Consider the following 27,500-nt stretch of genomic DNA (forward strand, 5'->3'; position numbering starts at 1 on the left):
GTTTAGAGTATTTATTGTGGCAAAACAATTAATAGATTTCTTTTAAAATATTTTTCCATGTTTAGGAACAAATGGACTCTATGTGAAGAGGGGAAAACTATCCTGTTTTGGAAAGAACACTGACTAAGGACACATGCAAAGTTCAAACATCTTTTAAATAGTTTTCTCCCAAAATGTATCATTAGTTTTGTTCAGCTTTTCTAGTTTGTAAACAACTATGTAATCAATTAAAATATATTTAGCCTACCTTTAAAAAGATGTTTCCAGTATTAAGTGATAATAATAGTAAAATCATATGCAAGACAAAAATATTAAGATCTAGCATGCTTGTCCCTTAACAAGTTCTATTCCAAAATTATATTACATATATTAATTTCAACTTTGTAAATGTTGGTAATCTCAAATCTTTGAGTAGTCAGACAGTGACAAAAATTATTAAGAAACTGGACAACCTTTCTGTATTGTGAATGTCATTCATTTCAAACATTACTTGCTAGTAAAGTGCTGTTACAAGCAAAATGAAATTGTTAGTGTCTATCGAAAGATGACATTTTAGTAATATTCAAATTGTACTTGTTTTTGGCAAATAGTTAAAAGCATAGACATGTTTATTTAACCACCCAAAACTAATTCAGTATAAATAATATTGGTTTCAATAATTCTATGCTAAAAGGCACATACTAATGTTCCAGCAGTTCTTTCAAGTGAGCTTTTGTATGTAGAGTTTTAATTGTGCTTTTAAAGAGTTATTGATTCAGTATGACCTTGAAAGTGACATTTGTGCATGTCTAAAATACCTTCTCACAAATTAATCTCACACTCTGAAGGTGTAATTTTGTTAAGATTAAGATTATATGTATCTATATAACTATGCTTGTTGATCTCTATAGATCTACATAGATATACACATATACATATATTCATACATACACACACAAAAGGGCTTCTTCTGGAACAGCAGCAGAAAGTGCAGTCTATACTTTTTTGACTTGTCTTCATAATAGAAAGTTCAGGTATGAATTGTCTCAGGATTTGTGAGACCCAAGGGATTATTTGTGATACTGCATATGTCCCATATTACTCTCTTTCCTTACAGGCTGCTTCAAGCTCACTTCACTTCCAGAAGAGATGATTGGTAAATTATTTTCCATGTGATACTGAATAAGATGACCCACGCTATCAAATATATGGTCTTTGGTTCTCACCTAGCGGAAGAAGCAAAAGAATGTATTTAAGGTTAGATTGTGCTTATCACCAGTTGGATGTGAGCCTAACACATTAAAATCAAAAGGCACTTAAGCCACTGAACTCACTTAAGCAGAATCATTAGGCTGCAGACAGCAATTCAGATCTATCCTTTGACCCACCATTAGCTCACAAGAAAAGCAGTGGAAAAGTAAATAGACTTTATGTCAAACTGGGCTGATTCTGCACAGGGGAATGAAATAACCTTTTTTTTTTTTTCCTCCACAGAAGATATTTTTCCCTAAAACCCATTGAGGATTACTTTTTTGATTTACTCTCTCCTCAGCAACATCACTCAAGACTGCTCTTCTGAGCAGAAGAAAATAGAATTGAAGTGACAACAAACCTTTTCTGTATCCAAAAATTCATAATTAAGGATGTGTTAAGTGCATACACTAATTAGCAGCACCTGGACTAATAGTATTTAAGTTCCTCACTGCTACTTCCATGGTACTTCAGTGCTTCTAAGTTGTTGAACTTTCAAACCTACTGCAGCCACTGGCTATATTTAAATTAACCTGGATGAAATCAAATCACTTCCACTTTATGGAATGCACTCATGCATTTTGATTAAAATATCTGAGCAGCAGTGAAATTTCATTATATGAAATATTCATACCTTGCCCTCAGGATCCACCAAGAGTAGATGCTTTGCCTGCCCTCCCTGAAGTCCACTGAGGACATACTGACCAGGTGACGTTGTGCTTTCTCGTACCAGAAAATCCCCGTCGTTGACTAAGAGGCTCTCTGCTGCTTTCCTGTTCAATTTGCCATGGTAACAATCTTCATTCTTTAGCTGTTGCTTTATTTGTGGCAGAACATAGAGACCAGCTGTGTTGCTTGTGGCACTCTGCTGAACAGGTTCCGGTAACTCTAAAATTAAATGAAAGGGAATGTATTGGACAATTCACCTAAAACTTCATCCTAAAAGGATGCAAGCCAATATTTTTATTAGCTTTTAAAAAAATCAAATTATTCAGTCTTGAAGCAAACCAACCTTACAGACTCTAAGAATATGCACACATGAATGCTCACGACCCTCCAGTGTATTAGGCAAAATTATCACACCACCTCTTCCCCTACCTTAGATGGGAAAGCCTTTGGTCGCTAGGCAACAAGGATTAGAAAGAAGAATTTTTCTGATGCCATACTGGTTTGGGGTTATATTTATTTGTATGAAAAAGTCAAATTTTCCCTGTAAAAACAAGATTTTTTTTTGCTTTTTAGCTTTTAATTTTTTTCCCCCTCAAGATCTTGTTTTTCCTTCTTCCTTAACAAGCTCTGAAGAGATTGTCACAGATCATTGGGAGAGTCATGTTGAGTGGCTCCAGCTATGTGCAGGAATGTAACACAACATAGCCAATGTAGCCAGAAGGGAAGGATTACAGCATGATGCATTTGCTGTTAAAAAACGAACAATTACCAAATGTACTAAAAAACTGGGTGGTTTGGGATATAGCCAGTCAGACTGCAAATGATTCACAGGCAGGGTTCTTCTGAGGAAAATAAGAGGATACCACTTCTTCAATGGAATTGCGCAACCTAAGGCTCCTCAGGATATAGGCAGTTCCTTTTAGAGCATGATACAGTCCCAAGTTGGAAATGTCTCAATAGTCACAGATTTCTTTATTGTGTTTCCTTTATTGTCCAGTCCTTTTTCCACTTTCTTGTGTGGAGCCAACTCTGACAGAGAAAACACTCAGTGGGAAACCATAAAAGGCAAAGCTAATAAAGTATATTCAATAATGAGGACAATCAGTAGCAACTATATAATCATTTAATGGATATCCACCACTTTGAGTCCATAAATCGAGTTCAGACATACATTTAATTTATACCACAGGATCAAACAGTTTGATTTAGAAATTATTGGATGAGATTCAATGTCACTTATGAAAGAACTGAGAAAAGACAGTCACAATAATCCCACTTTAACCTTGCATGCTACTGCCTGTGAAGCAAAGGCATCTGAGGTCATTTCCACCTTAGAGTGGTTAAGACCTTGAACATACAGGAGAAGCCTCTTCCTTGAGTCAATGTGCAGTCACCCAAGCTCCTATCATCCTAAAGATGTGCTTTTTAATACCTGTGCCACTCTATATTCATTGTCATCACTGAACTACAGAAGACGAAAGGTTATTCTGCTTGTTTACCATCACTATTTCTGCTCTTTAATCCCTTTTCTCTTGGATCTAACAAGGAAAAAGAACAACCAGGATAGATTTGTTCCCCCCATCTTTTCTATATTTCTTATGGGAAACCTAAATCTTTCTCCATGCAGAGAAATGAGAAGCCCCCCTCCTTCCAGTGCTTAGACAGGTATGGCATTGCAATGGGAACCTACTGGCCTGGCGCAGAGGGCTCCCAGGGAGGATCTGTGCTGTTGCTGGACCTCGGGCTGCACAGGCTGCAGAATGCAGGGACTGGGTGTTGATGTAACATGGATCATCAAAGAGATCTGCTTTGTAGGCAGGTTTCAATGAGGTTGCCTCTTTTATTGTCTTCTGTGATCTCTCATCACAATTACCTGCAATTAGTATATAGTATGCACAGATTTCCTTCTTTTTTTTTTTTTTTAATTCAGCTTTAACTGTAAAAGCTGAAATAAGAATGATGTTCTTCTTTATAGCCCACTAAAGTAATTCAGAAGGAAAATAAAAAAGCAAATGAACTTATTTTTCTGTATGTCTAGAAGGCACCAGGTCCAAAATTAATTGGAATGAAGTTTTCAGAAATGTTCTGCACTGGTCCAGTTCTGCTTCAATCAATGTCAGCAGTGAACCCTCCACAGACTGGAAAGAAATTAATACATATGCCTCTACAGAAACACAAACCATACATGGTATTTGTTGCTAAACCCTTTCCTTCCCCTCTGCACCACAAAAAGAGCTTGTGGGAAGCTGAGCAATTCTCTCTCTTGCTATTCTGGTGGAGAAGGGAGAGATGGAGGAGATTGGTGCTTTGAGGCTCTGCCTGGAGAGCCCAAGCCACATCTGTCAGGTTAGGATCCAAGCCTAGGAACAGGCTAACAGAATATCCCCTGCAGGGTATGAAAATAATAGCACTTCAGCTAGCCAAATAGCAGGCATATTTTTGCTCTTCAACAAACGTTTTATTCATAGATCTATTCATTCATTCTTTTATTTGTTCACCCTCTCTTTGTAGAAACCATTTGATTCTCCTTTCCTTGAATTGGAAATAACACAAGAAACTGAAGTATCCCCTACAGACAGTGTAATGGATCACTTCAGAGCCGTGCAGGTGGGAATTCAGAAAGGACCTCATTGTGCAGTGAAACAGAGGAGCTGAGGAAATGTGCTCAGGGCATCAGCTGTGGCAAAGGAAGTCCAGAAAGCGATGGAGGCTGATGATCTCCTGGGGTCCCTGAGAGCAGACTTTCCTAAAGGCAAATTGATCCTGGGCACAAAGCTGCCTAAGGCAGGGGAAGGGCACAGTCACACTGAGAAGCCAGGGATGCTGGAAGCAAGGGCCAGGCTCTGTTGGAAAAACCCGATCCTGATACTTTGGATCTCATTGAGCATTTGTAGGAGACGGGATATATTCAGAGACTGATAAGTAATGAAGTATCTTCCTTTTTCAAATGGTATGAAGAAAGGGAATAAAACAACAAAGAGCATGAAAGAGAATTAAAAAAACAAAGAGCTACTGTACAGTATCATGAGAAGTAAAATGAGTAAGTCTGCCAGCAGACATGAAGATAGATTAGTGGCCTTTAGAAAAGCTGTAAGGCTTTTTTGTCTGCCCTTCATCTAGGGAACTAAAAATGACCTACTAAGTAGAACACTTTTCACCATTGTATTGAAAGCCAAGGGGCAGCTCTTCCAGGCAGCCTGCCCTGGTTAATTCTGCATATGCATGAGAAGGAAAAGACAGTACATACCCACAGTTTTATTTTCTTCTGGACAATTTTCATATACATTGATGAAGGTTGGGCTGCCTGTCTGTAGAAAAAAGTTAAAATCAGTCACATAAAAAAAAAAGTCAGGTAACTTCAAAATATCCATGCATTAGTTAACAGACATACAGGTAATTAATCATGTTCTTCACCAAAAAAATCCCATCTCCTCAAATAATATTTCACACTGATACTCTTCTTTCTTTAGAAGTCACATCTGGACTCCAACCTCACATAACTGCCCAGTTATGTATCTAATGTTTAGTATATATACAGTATAACTCCTAGGTAAGAAAGCTCAGATTTTCTAATAGGTGTCCCTCATCATAAAATCAACTACAGGAATCATGGTTTGAAAGTGAAATGGTTACTAAATTGTCTGAGCAGTACTGAAAGAAAAAGGAAAACCAAAAACTAACACCCCATGGGAAAAAGCCATTTGCATTTACATTCAGGGTAACTCCTTGCAGCAACACTGGTGAGCATCAGGTGCAAACTCTGGATATAGTAAAACATTTTTAGATTTAGAGAACTGTTGGGGAGGTGAGGACCTGATATGCAGAGTATGGTTCATGTCAGCAAAAAATGGATGGAGCAGTAACACAGGAACATGTAGCAGCCCAGGAGCAGTTACCACCAAACACAAATAACACTTGGGAGCAGCAAGTTTTTAGACAGAACCAACTGGATTCCAGCAGGCACATCTGAGTGTGCTCCCTCTGAGCAAAGTGGTGATGCCTTCTTTCCTATGTGGGGAAAGGATGCTGCTCCCAAGACCTCACACAGCAGACTCTGAAATCTGTGCAGCCAGTCTGAACTTGGCTTGTTGTACTCCCTGATTGGTTTTTATTTCCCACTATGCTAGACAAGAGCCACAGATATCTTTTGCTGATTTAACAGAGCTTCTTGAAACAATCCAAGAGTAATGAACATTGTATATATATTGCAATCAGTCAATGTTGTATGTATAAGTTGTAGAGCATAATGGACAGGATGAAATATTTATTAGATCACAGAATAGGGAGCCAGGAGGTCCCAGATTTTGCAGATGTTCTCTCCAACAAGCCATTTAAATTGGTATCTATTTTCTTCTCAGAGCTAATGAGTGAACAAGGGAATATTACTTGGTCTCCTGAAAGTACTCTGAGGACAAACCAGTTAATATTCAGAAAGTGCTTTGGGATTCAATTATGTACTAAGCATCATTAAATCTAGCCTAAAAAAACCTTTTCCCAGGGTAATCAGGACCTGGTTCTGATGTTAATGCCATGCTTTAACACCACAGAAACATTTTATTATTCACTCCCATAATAGGCAGCAAATATTTATCCCAGCAGATGCTGTACTTACCGAGCAATACTGCTTTTTGCACTGGACAGGACACTTAACCCTCTGGTCTGTCTGCACTTTCATTCGCATGTCTAACACTCCACCGGTGGGAGGCTCCTTCCCTGGAATTTCGTTGTAATATTCATGATGATCCTCCCTCTCCTGTGAATTCCCAGCTGATCCATTAGCATTTGCTGCTTCACTGAAAAAAATATGGGGGGGGGGGGAAATGAAGCTTCCGATGTAATCAATTGCTCTAGTGTAGGCAAACATCCCCAGTGTCTGCACAACGCACAATACACAGATCCGCCATATGGAGGCTGTAAAGTGCTTCGGGCTGGAACTTTCAGAGCTGTTTATTTTTCCAGATACTTCTTCCTGAATTAAAAATAGTCATGACAGTTTGGAGTAAAGGGAGGTACAGTCATTTAATTAGCACCAGACAGCCCAGATATATTTTCAAGTCAAAGAAAAGGTAAGAGGAATCTACCGAAACTTTAAGAATTCCAATGCATTGTTCATTAAGTTATCCAAAATGTTGACCATTAAACTAATACTTATGGCTTCCTGACTGAACTCTATAAATCTAGAGATTGCTGGGGGACGGCCAGACTTCAAGAGAAAAATTAAAACCTCATGGCATTTAGTCAGACAAGCCTGCAACTGTTTTAGAAAATCAAGTATTGCTACTAAAAAAAAAAAAAAAGAAAAAAAAAAAAAAAAGTAGCTGTTCTCAGAGGCATTTACCATGATTTTAATAACCACAATCAATATTCTTGTTCAGCTGAATGACATGAAGAAGAGCACACAATGGTTTTCTTGAGCTAAACCAGAATGATGGTAGTTTAAATGCACAGCTGATACACTGCAAAACAACTAGGTGCTTCCTGTACTGTCTCCGGTCCCAAAATAAAAAAAACTCATCTCAAATCTTACTTCTCTGATTAACAAGAGTATAATTGGATAAAAGGCCATGAGCAGGAAAGAGATAAAGTTCAAGTAGTTGATTATGTGATATGCAGTGCAAGTATTTGATTATGTGATTCATAGTAGTTTGGAAGGGAGTGACTCATTCACACAGCAATATCCGACTCCTCTGCCTGAGGACCATTCTCGGAGGCTGGCTGTGGGTAATGATCAAGGAGGAAATCTAATTACCCTCTTCCATTTCTCCCTGCTCCTATGCTGCTTGTGACATAACCTAGCAGGATTTCTTAGGGAAAAAAGGCTTTTCTTAGGAAAGAAAGGTTATTTTCCCCAGGAAAAAACAGACCAGTTTTAGCAGTGGAATGGCAAGAACCACCATATACATTGAAATAAATATAAACTGGAGTTGCATTTTTGCAATAAAACCAGCTCTGCTCTGATGTATTAGGCCCTGTTCCAGTGACACTGCCTGCTCAGGACTCCTGTTCTCAGGGTGCAGGTAAGCAGTGCCACAGCTTTACCTACTCATGGGAAGTAGCAGGCAATCAAATTTGGTGTTACAGTAAAAAGAAGCCTGAGAAAAATAGGCATGGCTAATCTGTGAGGAGAGCCATAAATTAGAGCAAGAATTGTGTCCCCAGTGCAATGGAAGAAGGGTAATTGAAATGGGGAATGGTGGTCCAGAAAGTAATCTAGGCCTTGTATTTTGGGCAATGTGCAGAGGACAGGGCTTCACACTTTAAAATGCCAGGTGGTGGCTGTGTTTATTTCAGTTCATGAGGCTATGTAAGTCATGCCAGGTGAAAACTGAGGCTGCTGCCAGGACATGAGCAGAATGGCAGAAAGGTGAATTAAAATGGCTTTTTTTCCCACCACACACTTTCCACAGCTGCAGCAAGCTTAAACTTGGCACAGGTCAGGACTGAGCTCAGTCTCTGCGTGTGTGTCTGCTATTTATAGATCTGAACTTACTTGGGCAGAGTAATTTGAACATTTGTTCAACTTGCATGACTTAAAATAAGGCTGCTTTATCTAAGGAACAATACAGCTTAATTCTGTGTTCTGCACCTGTACAAATGTCACAAAAATCAATGGAGTTCACTGGAATAAGCTAATTTTGGTATCTTATATGCTGCACATATAGGCATACATTTGAATTATCTTATGTCCAGAAAGCATATTCAAAGCATCTTACTTATGGATCACTCTTTGTAGTGTATTGTTTTCCTGAAAAGTGCTAAAGAGAAGGAAACTGCCAGTTAAGTGACTGAGAATGTGCTGACCTTTCATTAGATGTAACCAGGCTAGATGGGTTCTTCAGGTACTGTCTGAACCGGAGCTCAAACGCCTGCCCTATGGTGTTGATCACCTCCTGTGCCATCCCATTGGGACATTCCAGGATGTGGCATGCTGAAAAGAGACACCTTACTTTAATTAAGTAAATGCAGTTTATACCAGAAAGTAGAGACTCAAGCTACATTGCTTGTAGCAGAAAAGCAAAGCTCCTACCCCTTCATGGAGCCAGCAGCTAGTACAGCTTTAGTCTGACCTGCAGATTCCCACTACATTGCACAAAGAATATGACATTTAAGGCCACAGCCTGCATACAATTACCCCCATACATACAGCAAAGACAGAAATTGTGCAGACTATTGAGCTGAGTTCAGTAGCTTCCTTATTTTAAAACTCAAACAATTCCTTGTTACATACAAATAAAGCAATCATATAAACACATATAACACTTGGAAACTTTCAATACCTCTCTGATTAACAGGGTCTTTTGCTACATATGCCACGTAGTCTGTTGTATCCTACAGGAAAGAATACAACAAATGTCTTGAACATTTTAATTATGAACAACCCTACCACCACAGCACAGCAATTGCATATAGACAGATACATTTTTAGCTTTGAAATGCACTTTTCTTTCAGGGAAAAACAACCAGAGGCACTAGCAAAGTGAGTCAAGAAAAATATCAGTGACACACTGGTGGCTATCAACACAGTAATTGTCCCATGTTCTTTTTCTTCTAAAAAATGCACTAGACCGTTTGTCATTCTTTGGGTCTTCAATAAACCGTGTATTCAATTCCAGCTCTGCAACAGGAGTAGAAACACAACTGGTGCCTCATCAGCCAGCAGTGCTGCTCCTTCCACTGCTCCCATGGAGCTCACAGCCTTTCCCATGCAACACATCAGGGCTGTGCGACTGCTGCTCACAGCTTTTGGCTGGGACAGTCCTTACCAGAATCAGGGGAAGATAAAAGAATGCCAACATACTACAAAGGACAAGTTTCCAGCGTTCCCAATTTGTAGCAATAAGATTGAGTTTTGAAGGCATCTTAGAGAAAAGTTAAACTTTAAAATTACGCAGAATAAAATGGGTACCTGATCCCAATAGCTCCTGCCCAATTTTAGCCTGGCTACAATCAGGTTAAATTACCCTGGATCTCAAAGCTGCTGCTGAGATCAGACAACCTCAGTATAATCAGTTTTCTGTTTCTGATTCTTTTCTAGCCAGCACTGAAATAATCCTCTTTTTCTAGTCAAATTGAAAAGGGAACTGGATTTAAAAAATTAACATTTCTAATGATACCGCAAATGCAGAGAGTGGCTTGATAATTCAGTGTTATAATCAAATTGGTGAGGTAATGAATAACATTCCTTTAATTATTAAAGATGCATTTTGTTATTTTGGATCTTTAAGGTGGGACAGGGAAAATGCAATTCACAGCTTAAAGGCATGGTTCTCTTGAGGGAAGATGCAATAAGCTGGCAGGAAACAAGGCCCCATTTGCAATATGCACAAGAACAATCATTTAATAATTCACAATGAATGACACAAGAGGCAGGTCTTGGGGCCAGCAGAACTTGTCCTAGATATTTTTTTTTTTTAATCTCTAAAGTTAATATCATTGAAACAAAGCAAGCTAAATATTTCTTATGTGTCTAGTGAACTCAATTTCCTTCCTTTTCCTTTCAACTTTTTCTTAAAGTTCATAAATATTTTAGGATAGATATTTTGAAATAAATCAGATCTAGGGAGCAACTAGAAACTAAAGTAACTGGAGCAGCACCTGCTATTTTTTATGTCTTTTTAATGTTTATGTAGATGCCTGGATGATTTTGCTTTAAAATAAAGCCAGAACAGGCTTAATTATCAGAAAGAATAGTGCTACTCCTTCACAGCCCAGAGCAAAACTGAACTTCACTTAGACCCTGAATGTGGGGCAAGTGGAAAGACAGGTCTTGTGGAAACTATCTCCCACTTTAAATCTAAACAGAATTTTGAAAAAATTACCTGAACAAGGCAACAAGGCAACAAAATTGTCCCTTATGTGAAGGGCCACTAGATTTATAGTTACCACTGATGAGCAAGACCTCTATTTTACATTATCCTCCCAGTAAGCAGTGTCAGCAGCTGCTCCACCAAGCCCATTTCCTGCAGCACATCTGTGTGCACACACATCTCTTGCTGGCCCTGCCATTAAGCACTGACCAAACTCAGCCCTGTGTAGCCTCAGAAATCTGAAGTCACTATGCAAGACCAGTGCAGGATAATAATATAAAAAACATTAAAAAGGGTAAACAAGCCCTAAAGAATTACTTATCCAACCCAGATAGATGCAATCTGGGTTGCTGCTTACAATCATTGCAGTAAAGAGTTTGGAATAGAATAAAAACCCTCTGACTTGAAAACATCCATGACTGCATGGCTGCAACACTAGGAAAAACAGCCCTATCTGCAGGAAGAAGGTAGTTATGCCACATCTCTCTCATAGGAGATCTTTGCTTGAGTCAAAACTAATCTAAAAATTTAGAGGTGCCAGTGCTGACAGCTTTTATGACAGGTATTGGCTCACAGGGACCACTGAACTGATTAATTCCTATGTTCACATTCTTATTTTTAGATCCCCAAGTCAGAGGGCTTTTGAATGGACTGATGCTCACTGATGGGCAACAGCAAAGTTAACTATGTATCTACTAAAGATGCACTGAGTCACTATTCCACATTTCCTTTTCAATGTCAGTCCCCCAGCTTTCTTGTATTACTGGTCATGATCCAGAAGTGCAGTTAGTGCTTGTGGAAGGAAAGGATGAAGCAAAGTATTTGCAGGTAACAATTATTACATGAGTTCATTATACCTGCAGAAGTATATTTTATAAATCAATACTTACTGGGTCACCTCCAGAAGCAAATGAGATGGACTGCATGTGATGGTTGGCAATAATCTGAAAAGCATAACAGACTAATTAAACATGCTCTTGGGCCACACATTAGAAGACATCAGAGCATATGTCTTCATAGAACAAGCAAGTAAATTTGTAACAATCCCATTTATTAATTTATGCATGTATAATTTAGGAAGCAAAGAAATAAAAATAGGAATATTTTGAGACATATTCATGTTTAGCAATGTCTAGATCCCTGAGAAATCTTCCTTAAAGGGTCTTCAGAATTAATTCAACCACCACTTTCTAATTGTACCCAAAAGGAAGGAAAACCTGGTGTCCTAATTCCCTCCCAGGATGTGCAATGGACAGGAGACCTCTGCACTACAGACAAACCCCTAAGATCTCCTTGATGCTCAGCATGGCACCAACTCAGTGCAGCATTCCTCAGAGCCAGTGAGCCAAAATGACCTCCCTGACCTGCTCCAGTTTGGAGCAAAACCTGCTGCTGGCCCAGGGTGAGATCACTCAGGGAGCCATACCAACAGCTGAGGGAGGAATTAGGTGGGCAGGACAAAGAACCTTATCATATCTGCCAAGAAGGAAGGGAGCACAGCCCAGTTCCAAGCAAACCCAGGCACCCAGGAACACACCTCCATGGAGCCTAGAGACTTTACACAGTATAATTGATTGTACACATGTCATATCCAGCTGTAAAATAGCTTTGAATTACACCAAAGCCAAGCTCTGACTTAATACCTATATAATATTTTTTTCCTCCTAGGACTTGTCAGAAGCTACAGTCAGGACTAGTGCCTTCTTTATTAGGCACTTTACCAGCAAACACATCCAGAGAAACATTTACCAAGTGCTCAAGGATCCCTCCCCATGGAACACACCATCATGAACAAAAAGGACCTGTGCTGTATGTCAATTCCTCCAAAGCGCTTTCATCTTTAAATTCAGAGGCATCATGTAATTCAGCTTCACCAGGCATGCACAGGTCTGCTAAAGGGTGCTGCATTCCCTTTGAAAGGCACAGCCTTCCCTCAGAAGCCACAAACGAGGACAAAACTGTAGCATGGAGAAAAGGACACTGATTACATGTATCCTACCTGCTGCGTGTCAGCATTAATCAAAGTGAGGCTGCTTGTTGAAATGGTCAGCTTTATATTCATGCCAGAAAACTGAAGGTTACTTTTGCCAAGTACAGAAGACAGAAACTTCACTGGAGGCTTTGAACAAAGAAAGAAAAGAAAGAGGCTGTCAGCCCAGTCTGTGAGGGGCAGAAACATATGAAAGTCAAGGAGGTTTTATGGTATCTTATTGAGACTTTCAGTGGAGCAAGGATAATGGCTTGATCAAATGCAAATAGATCTTCTAACAAGTATCAGCTCTGAATACAATACTGGTAGGAATAGGTTTTATGTCAATAATGGGGAAAAAAGAAGTTTTAAAGCAAAATCCCAGTGAGCTAAATGTTATAGCTGGCTCAGTAATTCAGAATGTGCAATTTTCTTTCTGAATTCTTCTTTGTTTCCAGAGGATGAAGTGTTTCTGGGTAAAGCAAGAAATCTTCTCATGTATTCCTCTTTCAAGAGTAAGTTCATTCCTCTTGAGCTCCACAGTTACAGAAGGAAATCCCTAAGTTCTGCTGGACACAACCCAACAGCAACCACTGACACTGCCCCTCATTCTCATTGCATCACAGTTACTTAATAAAATCCATTAAACACTGCCATTTTAGTTGTGTTTAATTCTTTGTATATATAAATAAGCAGCAGATAATCTTCCAGTGAATTAGCTCCCTCTCGCTAACAAAAAAAAAATAAACCCAAAAAAAACAAAAAAAACAAAAAAAAAAAAAACAAACAAAAAAAAAAAAAACAAACCCAAAAACAAAAAAAAATCAAAGCCTAAAACTTGTAGCCAAAGCCTAAAACTTGTAAAGCACCATGCACTGCAAGGGCTGGTAGAAGCAGGAACTCTGGGCAAACCATTAATCCTGAGAAAAATAAAGTAGGGCATAGCCTCAGCCCCAAACCAAACAGGCTAAACACCCTGCTACCAGCACTTCCATGTTATCCAGGCTGAGTTCAGATGGATTAAAATGCACAAATTCCAGCAAGGACTGAAGCCTGCTACAGAATCATGTATCCAGCTTATCAAAAGCAGATATAGAAAAATAATTGCTGAGCTAAAACAGGATTTACCTTCCGCTTTTTTATAGCTCCATTTGTACCCGACACAGCTTCACACAGTCGGCTTATTGCTTCCCTGCAAATAAAAAAATACAGCACAAACTGTTGGATCATTTGACATACATGCACCATTTGTAACAGAGCCAGCAACTCTGCAATTTATTGTTATCGGCCCACTTATAAACTTTTAAATCTTCTGGAAGGTCTTTCACAGTTGTTTTTCTTTCTTCTTTCCTCCCACCATTAAAAAAAAAAAACAAACCAAAAGAACTATTTAACAAAATACAGTGATTCAGCAGCCTGGTTTGGATTCTTTTTCTTCATCAAACACATTCATTTCACCTTATGAACATTTGTTTAATAATAAAAACTCAAATGTAACTAACCAGAAGACAAACAACCTAATGGCTTCAAAGCCTTTTTCTCAGAATGGTTAATAGGTCTCTTGCATGGCAGGAGGGGCTCCTCCCTGCTTAATCCTTCCTATTTAGCACAGCAGGTGCATACTGAGTGAGCCCAGCTGGGTGCTTTGATTGACTTTCTGGGGTTTGGGATTTCTTTTCCAAAAAAGAAAAAAAAAAAAAAAACAAAACAAATTTAAAAACCCAAAACAACACCCCACCCGCACCAAAAAAAAAAAAAAAAAAAACAACAACAGAACCCAAAAAAACCCAAAAAAACAGAACCAAAACCAAGAAACACAATAACCCAAACAACAGTGTGGAGGGGTGGGGATGTATAATCAGCTTCTCCAGTTCCTTTTCAGAGCTATCAGTCCATATCTTTCCATCTCTGGTAGGAATTTCCCAAACTAGACCTTCTCTCTAGCCACCAGTTCTCCTCTGCAGGTTCCTCTCAGTACAGGCAGCAGAAGGATAAGGCATAAAGCACACACAGTGCTCATTTCTAGATGAAAGATAAAACACACACAGGATAACAGAGTGATGTGCTATGCCTGTTTCCCACACTTGAACAAGGCAAATTCTGGCCTTTGCTCAGGCAAGTGACTGGTTTGGACAAACAGCACAGCACTGATGGCCCTGGTCAAGCTTAGCACAGCAGGACAAAACCTTTCTGCTGGCAGTTACAGGCTTTCCCTCACTGTTGGCTTTGAAGCCAACAGGAAAATGGTGCCTTACTGGGCTGGGGTGTGCTCAGCAAGTTTCCATAGCCTTGCTTGGACATCCCAGCTGGAGCCGCAGCCCCGGTGTCTCCAGCTGCCCTGGCCCTTCCCACGGGGGCTGTCGTCTTCTCAGCTTAGGGTCCCATATTGGGCACTGCAAGCCTCAGCCTTTCTCTTGTGGCTGAATTCAGACTTATCTTCCAAGGTTGGGGTTTTGTTTGGTTCTAAAGGGGAAGGGAGTTTGTTTAATTGTTTGTTTGTATTATTGAATTATTATCCAAAGAGCTAATTAGGAAACGAGCTGGTTGGGAAAGCTTGTCTGTTTCCAGATCCTGGCGTGTGTGTGGGAGGAAAACACCACTGGCCTTCACCTCCTGAGAAACATTTAGTCCAGAAGGGCTGAAAAGTATCAGGAGACCACACAATGACAAGAGGCTCCAGCCAGGCATGTCCCATGAAGCAGAGATGCCCAGTGAGGATGCCCAGTGGTCCCTCCAGGACCCTGCAGATGAGAGAGGAAGTAAAGCCAGCCCAGCGCTGGTGAACCCAGAGTCACTGCTGCCCCTGCTCAGTGTTCCCCAGGCTGCCACCAGGGAGCTGTGTGCTGGGAGCACTGAAGATCACTGATATACACTGAGGCTTCCTGCCAGGGAACACCCTGAGAAATTCAACCTGGGTGCTGTCAAATGAATGGAGACCTCACCCACAGTAATATGCAATTAATATTTTCTGATTGAAAACAGCAGGGAAGAAAAGGGCCCCTTATTGTGGGCTACACAAGATGGGTCAGAAACCCAGCCTTTTGAACACTGACCCTTCTTAGCATTTAAAAGCAAAGTACTTCCCCCTACACAACTGAAAATATGTTTTTAAAGCAAATTCCTGATACCCTTCTTGGTTAGCTCTGTTTTATTTAGCTGTTACCAGGAGGAAGGCCAAACATGACCAAAAAAAAAAAAAAAAAGAGGAAGGCATCCTGCAGGATGATCTTGCAGATTCCAATAATCAGCTTGGAAAATGAGAAGTCATCTTCTCATTCAATATTAAAGGAAATTAAAATCAGAGCCAAGACATTAAGGCTACTTGGAGCCTTCAAGTCTAGCCTTACCTAGAAAGAAAACCAGATACAAAACAAAATGGAAAAACAGGGAAGTTGTCTTTTTGGTGACAAATGAGTTATTGAATATGTCAGGCAGCCCATGTGAAATCAAAAGTTGCAGGCAGAGTTGCCAGCCACAGAGCCTGTTCTCGTACAAACCAGTGTGGTGGCTGCCCACTTCATGCTCTGAAGCAGCTGTCCAGTAAAAAGGAACCAAAAAGTAGCAAACCATTTCTACTTAATAGTTTCTATTACCTCTCTTTGGTAGGGGAAATAGTTGTACTGACATTTCTTGCTGCATACGTCTGGGTGATTTTCCAAGTGATCTAACAAAACTTTACAAATATTATGTGAAAGGTGTGAAAAGCAGGAGTTTGGTAACACCTGTTGCTGTAACTGAACACTTCCTACATGCAGTCATTTCCACAAACAAGAAACTGCACCACACACTAGGAAGAAACTCTGGATGCATCCATGATAAACCGAAATGAGTGACCCATTTTTGGCATCCATAAGCCTTTAAACCAGTTTTTTGGTTTTGTTTTATTTTTTTTCAGGCCCACTCAGAAGTACAGTCCACAGTTTTTCTCTGGGTCTGCAGCCCTGGAGTGAAACCTGTGGCAGACACAGCTCCTGCAGCTCCCAGAGTGTGCCCGTGAGGGAGAGTGCCTGTGGGCAGTAACACTGAGCCACTTTGTTTATTGTTCCCCCAAAATGAGAATAAAAGACGAAAGATGGGCTGATGTAAGCAAGCAAGCATGCTGTTGAGGATTTGCTTTTAAGCATCTAGGGCCCTGCCTACACCATGTAACAGAAAGGGATTATTTGGCTCAACAAAGTTGAAATTAATCTTCCAAACAAAGTCAGCCTTCTTCCAGCAGCCCTCCCTGGCTGCACATTTCAGACACCCTTCACCCCTCACTGCCTGACCATTTTCAAGTTTGCAAGTTAATGACCCAATCCAAGATACAGAATCTCTTTTCCCAGAAATGGCCAAGTTTGATGACTAATAACCAGCTTGACTTAACAGAAGTGGGAAATGTGTAAGAGGAAAAGAACTGAAGGGCTGGACAAGAGAAGCACACATCAGGGTCCAGCAAAGGCAGGACCTGCCACAGCACAAGGGTGACAACCCAAACACATCTTGTATCCAGAGCAGCAAGCTCAGGCTAACCATTAAAAAAAAAAAAAATACAAAGACCCTCAAGCAGAAGAATCTGTTACACTTATTGCTATTTTTTAGTGTTACTTTTGTCATCTACACGGAGTTTGAGATCACAGATTTCTGCAAAATGGAAGGGATGTCCTTAAGAACAAGTTGGGTCATGGGTGGGCAAGAGCAGAGAGCTGGAAAACTTGCAGTGGAATCTCCTCTGCCTCCTACCCTCCTCACCCCACAGCCACCGAGGGTAAACAGCACCTCAGTGCCCAGCCCTTCTCTTGCTGCACTGTGGTCATTTAGCCTCTGCATCCCACAGTCATTCATAGCCAGAGAGGCCACTTTCTGCCTTCCCTGACCATGTGCCTGCCAAGCAACTAAAAATGCAAGTCCAGCAAGAAAAAAGAAAGTAAATTCTCCATGTTCACTCCTTTGGACTGCACACTGCACTTTGGGAAACATGAGTTTGTTGATCTTTCCAACATTCATGAGAAAGGTAAATAATAGCTGCAGTTTTAGATACCATGAGGTAACTAAGCATGCACATACACATAAAGCAATGCAGGGTGCAGACATAACTAGAGACCTCTTCTATATCACTTTAAAACAGAAGATGCCTCTTTGTTTAGTGAAATGCCATCCAAGTAAAAATATCTTTTACCCCAATTCAAGTAACAGGCATGGCTAAAATGGGATAATTTCCAGGAGCTCCTTGGTTGGTGCATTGTGCATGTGTCTATAAACTTATTCCCCCGAGAGAACAATAGGGGAATAATCAATGTTATCTTTGCTCCAGTCAGCTTGTCATCGATCGAACTTTAAAGTCTGCATGTGTGAGCTCAGCACTTCAGCATTTGGTTTGCAAACAGTTTAAGTTTTGAATTTCTCATGCACAAGAGAGCCCGTTAAGGTCAGCAGTGCCATTTTTTTTAGGTGATGGAAATATTTCCATTGTTAAGTTTTGACACAGTTCTGCTTAACAAAACCTTACTATCTAGCCCAAATTTAAGCTGGCAAGCTCTTGTCACGCAGTAATTCATATTCATTATTTTCCTGACAAACCAGCCAAAGCTCTGTTCTGTTAGCACAGCAGCACACACACCTCTTGCAAACAGGAGATAACCTCGCCCTCTGGCTGAGCTGTGAAGAACACAGTGGCCTGGGCTGGGTGTATTACATGGCTCTTCTTAGTCTGTAAAGGACCTGCCTTAGGGAAGTATATTGGTATCTCAGGCACTTCTTCATACACACATGCATGGGTGAGTGTGTACTTATACCAGTTGTAAGTGTCAACAACCACTGGTTTTGAATATAAAACAAATGGGGCAGCTTTCAAGTGAAATCTATAGGCATTGAAAGACTCATGTTTTTCAGTTCCTTTCAGCTGGTAATTCTGGGAGCCAACAGGTATAAATGTAATACTAATCCCTTCACATTGCTTTCATTTCTCCATGACTTTTTGGATATAAATGTGAGGAAGCAAAACAGCATCTGAAAGTCTCCCTCCAGCAGGAAGGAAGAGCTGGGCAGGCACAGGAAGCTTCAACCACACTCCTGGCATCCTCAGCACGAGCTATGCCAGAAAAGCAGCTGAGAGGACAAGGGAATATGTCTAAGGCCAGGTGAAGATAACCTGCAGCCATCCTCCTCTCCAAACAGGGTGGCTGCAGGGGCTGCCTGGCACTAGTCCTGACTGCTGGACCATGAGCACATCGCAGCACCACGCAGCACTCAGAGCTGGATAGGAGGTGATTGTTTTGAAAACTCAAACACTCCTGCACTGCGAGACTTACAAGAATAAAAAAATTGTGCTTTTCTAATTCTGACAGGACATTTCAGCCACCCCACAGGCGTAGGGGGTACTAACAATCTACACCCAGAAACTGGCAGTGACCTGCAACAGAAATTGCAAAGTTCTCAAAAGACCACAAAATATTTCACATTTTAACCACATCCCCAGTTGTATCTGAGAATGAAACATTAATCTTTTTCTGGTTTCAGCCTAAAAACTTAGGCTTGCAGTACAGATGGAAACAGCTGTATTTCAACATGTTTTCCTTGTGACTCCACTTCCAGCTGAGCCTGGTCTTGGTGCAGATGGGGTCAAGCGATGTCATACATCTGATAAAAATTCCTTAGATGACCTTGCTGGATTGAGGGACTGATGGCACCTTCTGCGTGGGGTGGGAAGCAGCGTGACAGAGAGACCCATGAGGGTCCTGGCTCTCCACCTTGGCCACAGCACCCACAGGCACAGCAGCACCAGTGGATTTCCCCTGTGCCTTGGGAGAGCCGTGCAGGCAGCACTGAGCCACGTGCACAGCCCAGCTGCTGCCGGTCCCCAGCTGGCTGGGGATGTCTGCTCTGTGCTGCCACTGCAGGGGGAGGCTCTCTGAGCAAGAACTGGGAGAGAAATTACGTCTGTGCCTGAAACAATTCATTTTCCAACACAAATAGCCTATTGTAATGATCAAATAATTCAAATCATCACTTAGGAAAAGACAAAACAAAGCATGCAAACTCCTATTCAAAAGTGTCTCAGAGCTTGGCACGCACCCTCAGCTTTATACAAAAATTAGCACTCTGGCTTTTCATTCTTGGTCTGAATCTCAGTTTTACACCACCTACCTGGTGACTTGTGTTCGTGTGCCAAAGTCCAGGGATCTCATCGACTGCAGCACCTCAATACAGCCCATGTACTATGGAAAACAGACAGAGAAAAGGAGGACTGTTAATATCTGGTATACAAGTAAGAGGAGGCTCACAGGAGGAAGCAAATGTTATTATTGTCCACTAAGTTTATGCAGAACCACAGTCTAAATGGAAAATCAAATCAGCCATCCTAAAGCTGCTTCCTAAATAGATCTTGTTTTACTAAAAGTGTAGAGAAGAGCAATAAAGATACCAATGGCTTAAACACCGTAGCACCAAAAAAAAAAAAAAAAAAAAGACAAAGCACTCTGGACACAAAATCCAATTATTCCTTTTTTTTCCATTTCTGCTTACTCTTACTTATTAGCCTGTGACACTGAGCTGGGAGAAATACATGAGGAAATACTGGAGAGAACAGAGTCCTCAGGAGTAGAGAGGCTCTGGAAGCCCCTCGAGACCAATGTACTCAGAGCCCCCATGCAGAAGAGCTGAGTGTCCCTTCAGAGAGTAGGAGGCATTACAGGCCACAAGGAAAACCACTGGCTCCACACTGCTACAGGTCTGATGACAAATAACCTCTGCAGAAGATGAAGGATGAAGTTGCAATTCCAGCTCATAGCAATAGCTCTTAAGAGCCTACACTATAAACTGACCTGCTTTAAATTCAAGGCTGACTGCCACACTTCTGTTGTATGGGACAGAGCTGGGGCTTTTTCTATACTCATTTGGGATTTTTATAAGACTAATTAACAGAAATATCAAGGATGTGATGGCATATCCCCAACCATATCTTACTAATCCTTCAGCATGTCTATGGATGTCAAGCTCTCTGTTGTTGAAGCAGTCTAATCTCTTCAACAGACTGGCACAGGTCTGGGTGTCATTTTTCCTCTTGGAACCATCCTGCAGTGCTCACACGGTGCCCAAGGGCTGCAGTCACAGCATGCCTGCAGGAAGTCAAAGCCTCTGGGACACAGAGACAACTTGGAAAACCCAGGCAGGCACATGCATACTCTGTCCCTTGTCTGAACGGATGGAGGAGGCATTCCATATCAGAGAAAGGTACCATATTTAGTTCCTCTGCCTTACTTTGCCTGTAAATCAATTTTTCTGCTGGGCCATTCAGAGAGAGTTGAGTTTAGGTATCTGTTTCAGCTTTGGAGACTTTCAGAAATAAGTGTGTGAAAAAGAGAATGTTATATGTGCAGTCAGGGATTCCACAACAATTGTATTATCCCTATTTTGCTTTCTTTCCAGATAGCAATGTAACCCTTGGGAGAACTCCAGAATTAGGTCAGAGACCTGGAAGGACATCAATAAGAATCTGAAAGGTTGGCAGAACTGCTTCCCTAATGAACATTTAATGACTTTGAGAGCTATCTGCCTTGTTAAAGATATTCCTGCTTAACAGGAACAAAGCAAATGTGGAAAATATGTCTAGAGACTCAGCTTGTAGCACAGCAACGACCTCCGATCCTACAGTATAAGGTCAAGCATCCTGTGAGCTGGTTGGCTGCTCCTCTATCCTTGAAAAAAGAAAAATTTAGAGAAGTAGGTGAGTCATATGCTGACAAGTGAGTCCCCATTGCATCCTGAACAGATGCGTGGGAAGCTACTCTAAGCAAAGATGAAAAATCAATATTAGGTTTTTGCATAAGTGACCCTGAGTGAAGCTGAACTTATCAATGATTCACAAAAGACCTTTTTTTTTCCCTTTAAAAGCCTGAGTAGGGAAGTACATTAACATGGCACCTCACTGCCTCTCTCATTTATTTTAGCTGTCGTTGGTTATCTGAACTGGCACAGTTAGAAATGGCTGAACCTTCACATCGCAGTACGAGGGTACAGAGAACCAGCAGAGCCTTGGGCAGGGGAACAATGTGGGGATGGGGCAGGGCAAGTCAGGGTCACAGAGGCTGGGAGAAGCCTATGGAGCACACAAAAGGACAATGGAATACCAGAAGCCTATTCAAGAAAACAAAAGATGCTCTCCAAGGAAGAAAAAAAAATTAACAATAAACAAAAATATTAACCCCTCCATAGCAAAATATGAGAAGCAGCACAACAACGAATGCATGAGAGGAAGGGGAAGGCAGTGGAGAAGGACAATGTTTGTCTCAGAGACTCCTGCACCCAAATTCCAGTTCAGGTGGTGTCCCCACTCCCTGTCCTATACACCCCAAACAGCACCTCCCAGGAAAACATAATGGGCTTCTCTGGTGATGCAGGGTCAAGGCCAACTCCATCTTTCCTGTTGCAGGGAAGGTTAAACTAAAGCATGAGCAGGGCAGCAACCACAGGTGCCTGGGAGAGGAAGCCACAGCAGCCCACAGCTCTTGCTCCAGTGCAAGCTATTCACCACACCAGGTACTCTTGTGAAAACCAGGTCCAAAGGTGGTGTACAGGGAGGGATGTTCATCTTCTGAAACCCACAGAGAGAGGCAAGGCCCAGTTCACTGAGCTAGGCAAGCTGGGGGAAGCTGGACACAGGCCCAAAGGTGCACTAACCAGCCTGGGGCAATAAGCAAAGATGTAACTGCAGAATTCAGCTACCTTTAGAAAAATAGAACAGCAACAGTGAAACAAGCCAAGTGCTAAAGGCCTGACATCGCTAATGAAAGCGGATGCTGAACCCACTGTTCTGTCAGCAGCAGGATGGAGAGCCCTTGCCAAGACAAGCAGCAGCTCTTAGGAAGGAAAGACTCTCTGGCCCCTGCTGGAAAGGGAACTGCTCCACTAATGGCAACATGTGCAGAGATATCCCATCTGCCTGCAAAGGGCTGTGAGAGCACTGGCACCATGAACTGCTTTGTCCCTTGGTGTTCGAGTACAGAGGGTGATCTGGGGCTGGCTTGCATTTCCCCACACCACCAGGAGAGAAGAGCAGTTATTGAAGATGCACACACCTTTTCACATCTATTTACATGAGATGACAGAAAGTGACTGCAAACAGGATGAAGGACTGTGTGGGAGGAGATGAGAAGGCACCAGGCAGGGCCCATGTGAATAAACAGCACATGGCAGGACAATGCAGAATGCCAGGCTCAGGAACCTGTTGTGAGATTTCTCTGCTTTCACCCTAGCAGGAAGGTAAAGTGCTGTCTTCCCTCCATGGACAACACCAGAAGCCAGCCAGGGATGTGGGGAAGCAGCAAAGCATGATTACTGTAGTTTTGGTAGGGAAGTTTTCTCAGCCCTTCCTTAGATGCTGCCTGTGGTAGCCTTGGGATTAGAAAGTCACTGTGTCCACTGGAAAGCAGAGACCAGCAGAGGTCCCCTGGCAGTGGCACTGCTCCTGCCAGCACACAGACTCCACTGTGCCGCTTAGCTCAGCCGCCCATCCTGCCTCACACAGCAGGGTTTACTGGGCTGGGGTAAGTGCTCTGTAACGCTGTTAGCAGCCACTAGTCAGGCAGCTAATGAAGAACTTTGGCCCAGGTTTGTTCCCTGCAGGACATTCAATTGGCTCATTCCTCAGCCTGAACCACACTGGTTTCCTCCAGCAAACACCAACCCCATCCACATGCAAAAGCAAAGCCAGCAGAACTTCTGCCATCCCCACCACAGGAAGCAGAGAGGCCAAGGCAGCCCACAGCAGCAGTGCACACCACTGCAGATGTGGGTGGTACCCCCAGGGCACCTGTGAGATGGCACAAAACCCAGGCAGAACCAGCTGGAAAACAGACTAGACACCTTCAAGGATTAGAAGAGGCCATTAAAGATCATTAAGCACAAACCCACGCCCTCCCATAGTTTGTCAGTGCTAGCCTAACTCTCCTCACGTGCTTGCCCTGCTCTCATCTTCCCTCCTGCAGCAGCAGCAGCGGTGCAGACAGACAGACAGACAGGCCCTTGGTCTGTCCCACTGCTCATGCCCACGCAGCACAGCCTCTACTCTAAGGGCTTTTTGTGAAGAAGAATGGCTTTTTATAAATGAAAATTTTATAGGTAAGTCTGACCCTTTCATTCACAGGTTTTTAATTTTTAAATATAACCTGGGGAAAAAAAAAAAAAAAAAAAACCAAGGAAAAATCCTAAATACAGACATATAGTAAATACAGACATATAGTAATATTTTCCTTCTCTTTTTAGCTTTGTTTTCTGAAAAAACACTTTCTGCAGCACTGCACTCAGGCCAGGTCTCTAACAGATTTGTTCCCAATCCAGCCTGTCCCCATTCTCCGGCTGTGATAAAGCAAATGGCCTGCAAACACGCAGGTTCCTGAGAGAATCGATTCCCCAGAGAGGCGCGAGTGCCCCGCAGGCGATGCCGCGGTGCCGAGGCGCATTCCCGTGGGACGCTGCAGGGCTGCTCAAACCCCAAACCCGGCACAGCCAGCACCGCCCCGGCACCCCCGGCCCATGATTCACAGCTGCGGCTCCGAAGCCATGAATCACCGGAGCCCATCTCCTTCCTGCGAGAGCCCCGGCTGTGCATACGCGTGTAGTTATTTATTTACGAGGGGCGATGCAGAGCAGCTCTCCGGGTGCGGTGTCAGGGTGCTGCGCGCCAGGGAAGTGGCTGCAGCTGAAATATCACAATATTTCCCTGCCCTGAACATGGAAGAAGCGCTGGTGGCAACCTAGGACCAGGAAAGGGCTGTGCTGGACCCCCTTCCCCTCGCAGAGGCAGGGAGCAACTGCTCCAGGCTGACCTGTCACATCCTCCATGGACAACAGCAGGACTGAGCAGGGCACTGGTGCCCACGTGTGCTTTCAGGGGGCAGTTCATGTAATTCTGAACTACCGTGCTAGAAATGGTCAGGGTCTTTTTAATCTAGAGACACGTAACTGATTTTAGACATATATGATGGCATACATCTATATGCATTCCCCATCAAACCACTAGCAGAGGATCAACGTGTACATTGCTAAAAGCCCTTTAAGACAAAGGATGTTGCGAAAAATCTTTACCATATTATTTTAAAGTATAATGGTATTGTAATGAAATATCTGGCAATAGTATTTCCTTTTCATATTTTGGTTAAATAATTTTTAAAAACCAACCATCTTTCAAAGACTCATGCTTTGATTTAAGCTCAGGTACAGAGCCTTACTCCATGTTAGGTCCAGTAAACATCATCCTTGCTATTCTCAGAGAAACCACTGATGCAGGACAGTGCTGACAGATCTTATCCTCCTTCTCAGCAGCAGCCACATCCCTGGCACTCCCCAACTAGCAAGAGAGAGGATGGCAAGTGCCTCTTGGAATATTCCTCAGGCTCATCAGAGCCATAACACACACCAGCAGGAAAGATAAGTGCCATGGCCACTATGGGTACCATTTAGAGACAACCTCAGCTCCAGATGGGCAGCATTGTGGGAAGGTTTTTAATGGGTAGAATGTGAACAAGGACATGGTAAATATCCCCCTTATCAAGCCTACAGCAATCTGCGTACAAAGTATGATTTTAAACATAACAGCGTGAAAATCAGAGCTGTCCAGGCTCCTCTTAAAATATTAATATTTGGACTCTTTGTTATTTGCACGAGCATTTTGGGGGACCAGGTGCTATTATGGGTCTCAGCTTCCTCACCAGGCCTGGGTGACACATGGCTGTGACACAGTGCCCTGTCACGCCTGGCCACAGCTGCCTCCGTAGGGGATGCAATGAGCCCAGCTTGGCCCCTTTTTAAAACAACACCAAGAAAATTTCTGCCTTGATCCAGTCTGCAGGGGACAGCTTCTGCCCTACGACATTTCTTTAATTCACCACATTACTGCCTTTCTAAAATAACTGTAGATCCTCTCCATGCTGAATCCTTCTCATACTCTGATTAAGCTATTAAGGCCAAAGATCTCTTAGGGATCTTTAGGACTGCAGCAGCAGTCCCAATAATGTAGACCTGATCTGCCTCCTAAAAGGGTCTCTGTGAAGATCCCAGTAATTCCATACCCCAACAGGGCATAAGAAGCTGCATGGGGAGAGTGAGTGCCTCCAAACGCACAGGAGGGAGGGCAAGGGCCAGGGTGAGAGGGTAAGGATTGGAAGCAGCTCCAAATGCCCAGCCCTTGGTCTCTTGGTTCCGCTTTGCCTTCAGGTGAGACCATCCCTCTGCACCGTAGTCCTGCCATGCTGCAGCCCTGGCCACTTCCCAGACCTTCTGAGGCTTCATCACCAGCTCCTGAAGAAGCCTGATGGTCTCTGGGGAAATGAGTACCTTGCTCATCCTCTCACCTTGCATGCACATCATTTGATGCTGAAATGCCCAAACCCCCATGTTACTTATTTACCAATCTGCTTGTTACTACTGAAAAGGTTAGTTGAAAAAAACACCACGATTTTGGCCAGGACATGTCAGCAGTGTTATTGCAGCTCTCCTTGAGCTGGTTCCTGCAGGCCCACAGCCATGGGAGCAACATAACCAGGAAGATGAAGGGAAAAAGAACATCTCCCTGTTGCATTGTGAGGCTCCTGCCAGTGAACCCCCTTCTGAGATACTGCCCACAAAAGGAAGACCAGCAGAAAACCATAGTGGAAATATAACCTGGGCAGTGCCTGCCCCACAGCCTCCCTGATAAATATATCAGCAGCAAGGGCCAGAACGCACCTAATGCCAGGAGCTGCTGTCTGTGAGGGATGGGAGGCCCTTTCATGGGCCTCTTTCCCCTCCGACATGCAGAGTAACCTGTTTTAGTTGTGGCTCAGCAGCACTCCAGATAGTCCTTCAGAATTGGATGTTGTTACCTCTGGAAGCAGTTGGGGTACTTTTAGTTCCCTCGGTTCAATGCCATAGCCCTATGTACACCAGAAGACAAGAAATACATGGGAGAACTCAGTGGTTTGGGGCATGGACTCTAGAGGCAGGAAAATGGAGCTCACCCAGCGTAGCTGTTTGCTTTGTCCGAGAATGGCAGCCCAGGGAGAAGTACTCACCCGCACGCTGTAGGTGGTTCCTGGCTCCTGGCTGTACGTGCTTTCATTGCTCTGGGCCAGGCCCCTGTCCTGCCTGCCCACAGCAGCGGCCTCCTCAGTGCCCCGCAGAGCGCAGTCACCCGCTGGCTTTGGGGTTAGGACCAGCTTGTCCAGGTCGGGCTGGGGGTAGGAGGCCGACAGGCAGCTGATCTCAGGCGAGGTCGGGCTGCTCGGGATGGTCACACACTCCGTGAGTTTAATTCGTGGCACTTCTTTGGTTCCCAGGCAGAAACTTTTCAGGCCCGGCAGATTTGATGGGTTGGCAAGTTTAATGTTGGCCATCCGGGGGATCAGCGTGCACAGTGTGGTGCAGGTGTCCTGTGGCCCCAAGGAGACATCTTCTGTCAGTAAATTGGGTGTTGAAGAATGGGACGAGGAGGAAGAACCTTTGATATTTAAAGACGTATTTTGTGTACCTTCATCTAGCGAGGTTATGGAATCATTCCTGAATCGGCTGTACTTAGCCCTGTGCAGCATTCCTGGATGTCTGAATAACCCTACATACAGGACGTGTCCACCGAGGCTCTGCTGACTGCGTTCTCTCATAGCCTTGGCAGGTCTGTAACTGGATATTCTTGCATAAATTAGCTCTTGTAGATAAATTATATGGAAATAAAGCAAGTCAAACAATTTTCAAAACAGAAACCTATTGGATATTTTTGCTGACTCCCTCTTGAATGGTTTATTTTCCTCAAAGAACAAGGCTTAAAACTGCATGGACATCTGGCATTTTGTAAGCAGAAATAAAAGCAGCATACA

At 42.7% G+C, this 27,500-nt stretch overlaps 1 protein-coding gene across 2 annotated transcripts; it reads right to left on the minus strand.

Annotated features, from left to right (window-relative positions):
- On the minus strand, nt 1–27,500 carry SHC4 (SHC adaptor protein 4). 2 transcript variants are annotated; one of them, XM_053988252.1, is made up of 12 exons: nt 26,703–27,500; nt 19,801–19,871; nt 13,804–13,867; nt 12,706–12,825; nt 11,597–11,650; nt 9,177–9,228; nt 8,701–8,827; nt 6,512–6,692; nt 5,147–5,207; nt 3,590–3,772; nt 1,865–2,118; nt 1–1,205 (listed from the first exon to the last, which is right to left on the minus strand). In XM_053988252.1, exons 1-12 carry the CDS (start codon nt 27,285–27,287, stop codon nt 1,050–1,052), a joined length of 1,908 nt encoding a protein of 635 aa, XP_053844227.1. In that variant the 5' UTR covers nt 27,288–27,500; the 3' UTR covers nt 1–1,049. The 2 variants fall into 2 exon arrangements, with proteins under 2 accessions (XP_053844227.1, XP_053844228.1); XM_053988253.1 differs by lacking the exon at nt 3,590–3,772.

The sequence above is a fragment of the Vidua macroura genome, chromosome 12 (assembly GCF_024509145.1).
Source record: "Vidua macroura isolate BioBank_ID:100142 chromosome 12, ASM2450914v1, whole genome shotgun sequence".
Classification (NCBI taxonomy): Eukaryota; Metazoa; Chordata; class Aves; order Passeriformes; family Viduidae; genus Vidua; species Vidua macroura.

Coding starts and splice junctions, on each gene's coding strand:
- SHC4 (XM_053988252.1), bottom strand. CDS start 27,287: ATGAGAGAACGCAGTCAGCAGAGCCTCGGTGGACACGTCCTGTATGTA. Junction 13,868..19,800: donor ACACGAACACAAGTCACCAG/GTAGGTGGTGTA, acceptor TTTTATTTGCAG/GGAAGCAATAAGCCGACTGT. Junction 12,826..13,803: donor GAGCTATAAAAAAGCGGAAG/GTAAATCCTGTT, acceptor CTTTGTTCAAAG/CCTCCAGTGAAGTTTCTGTC.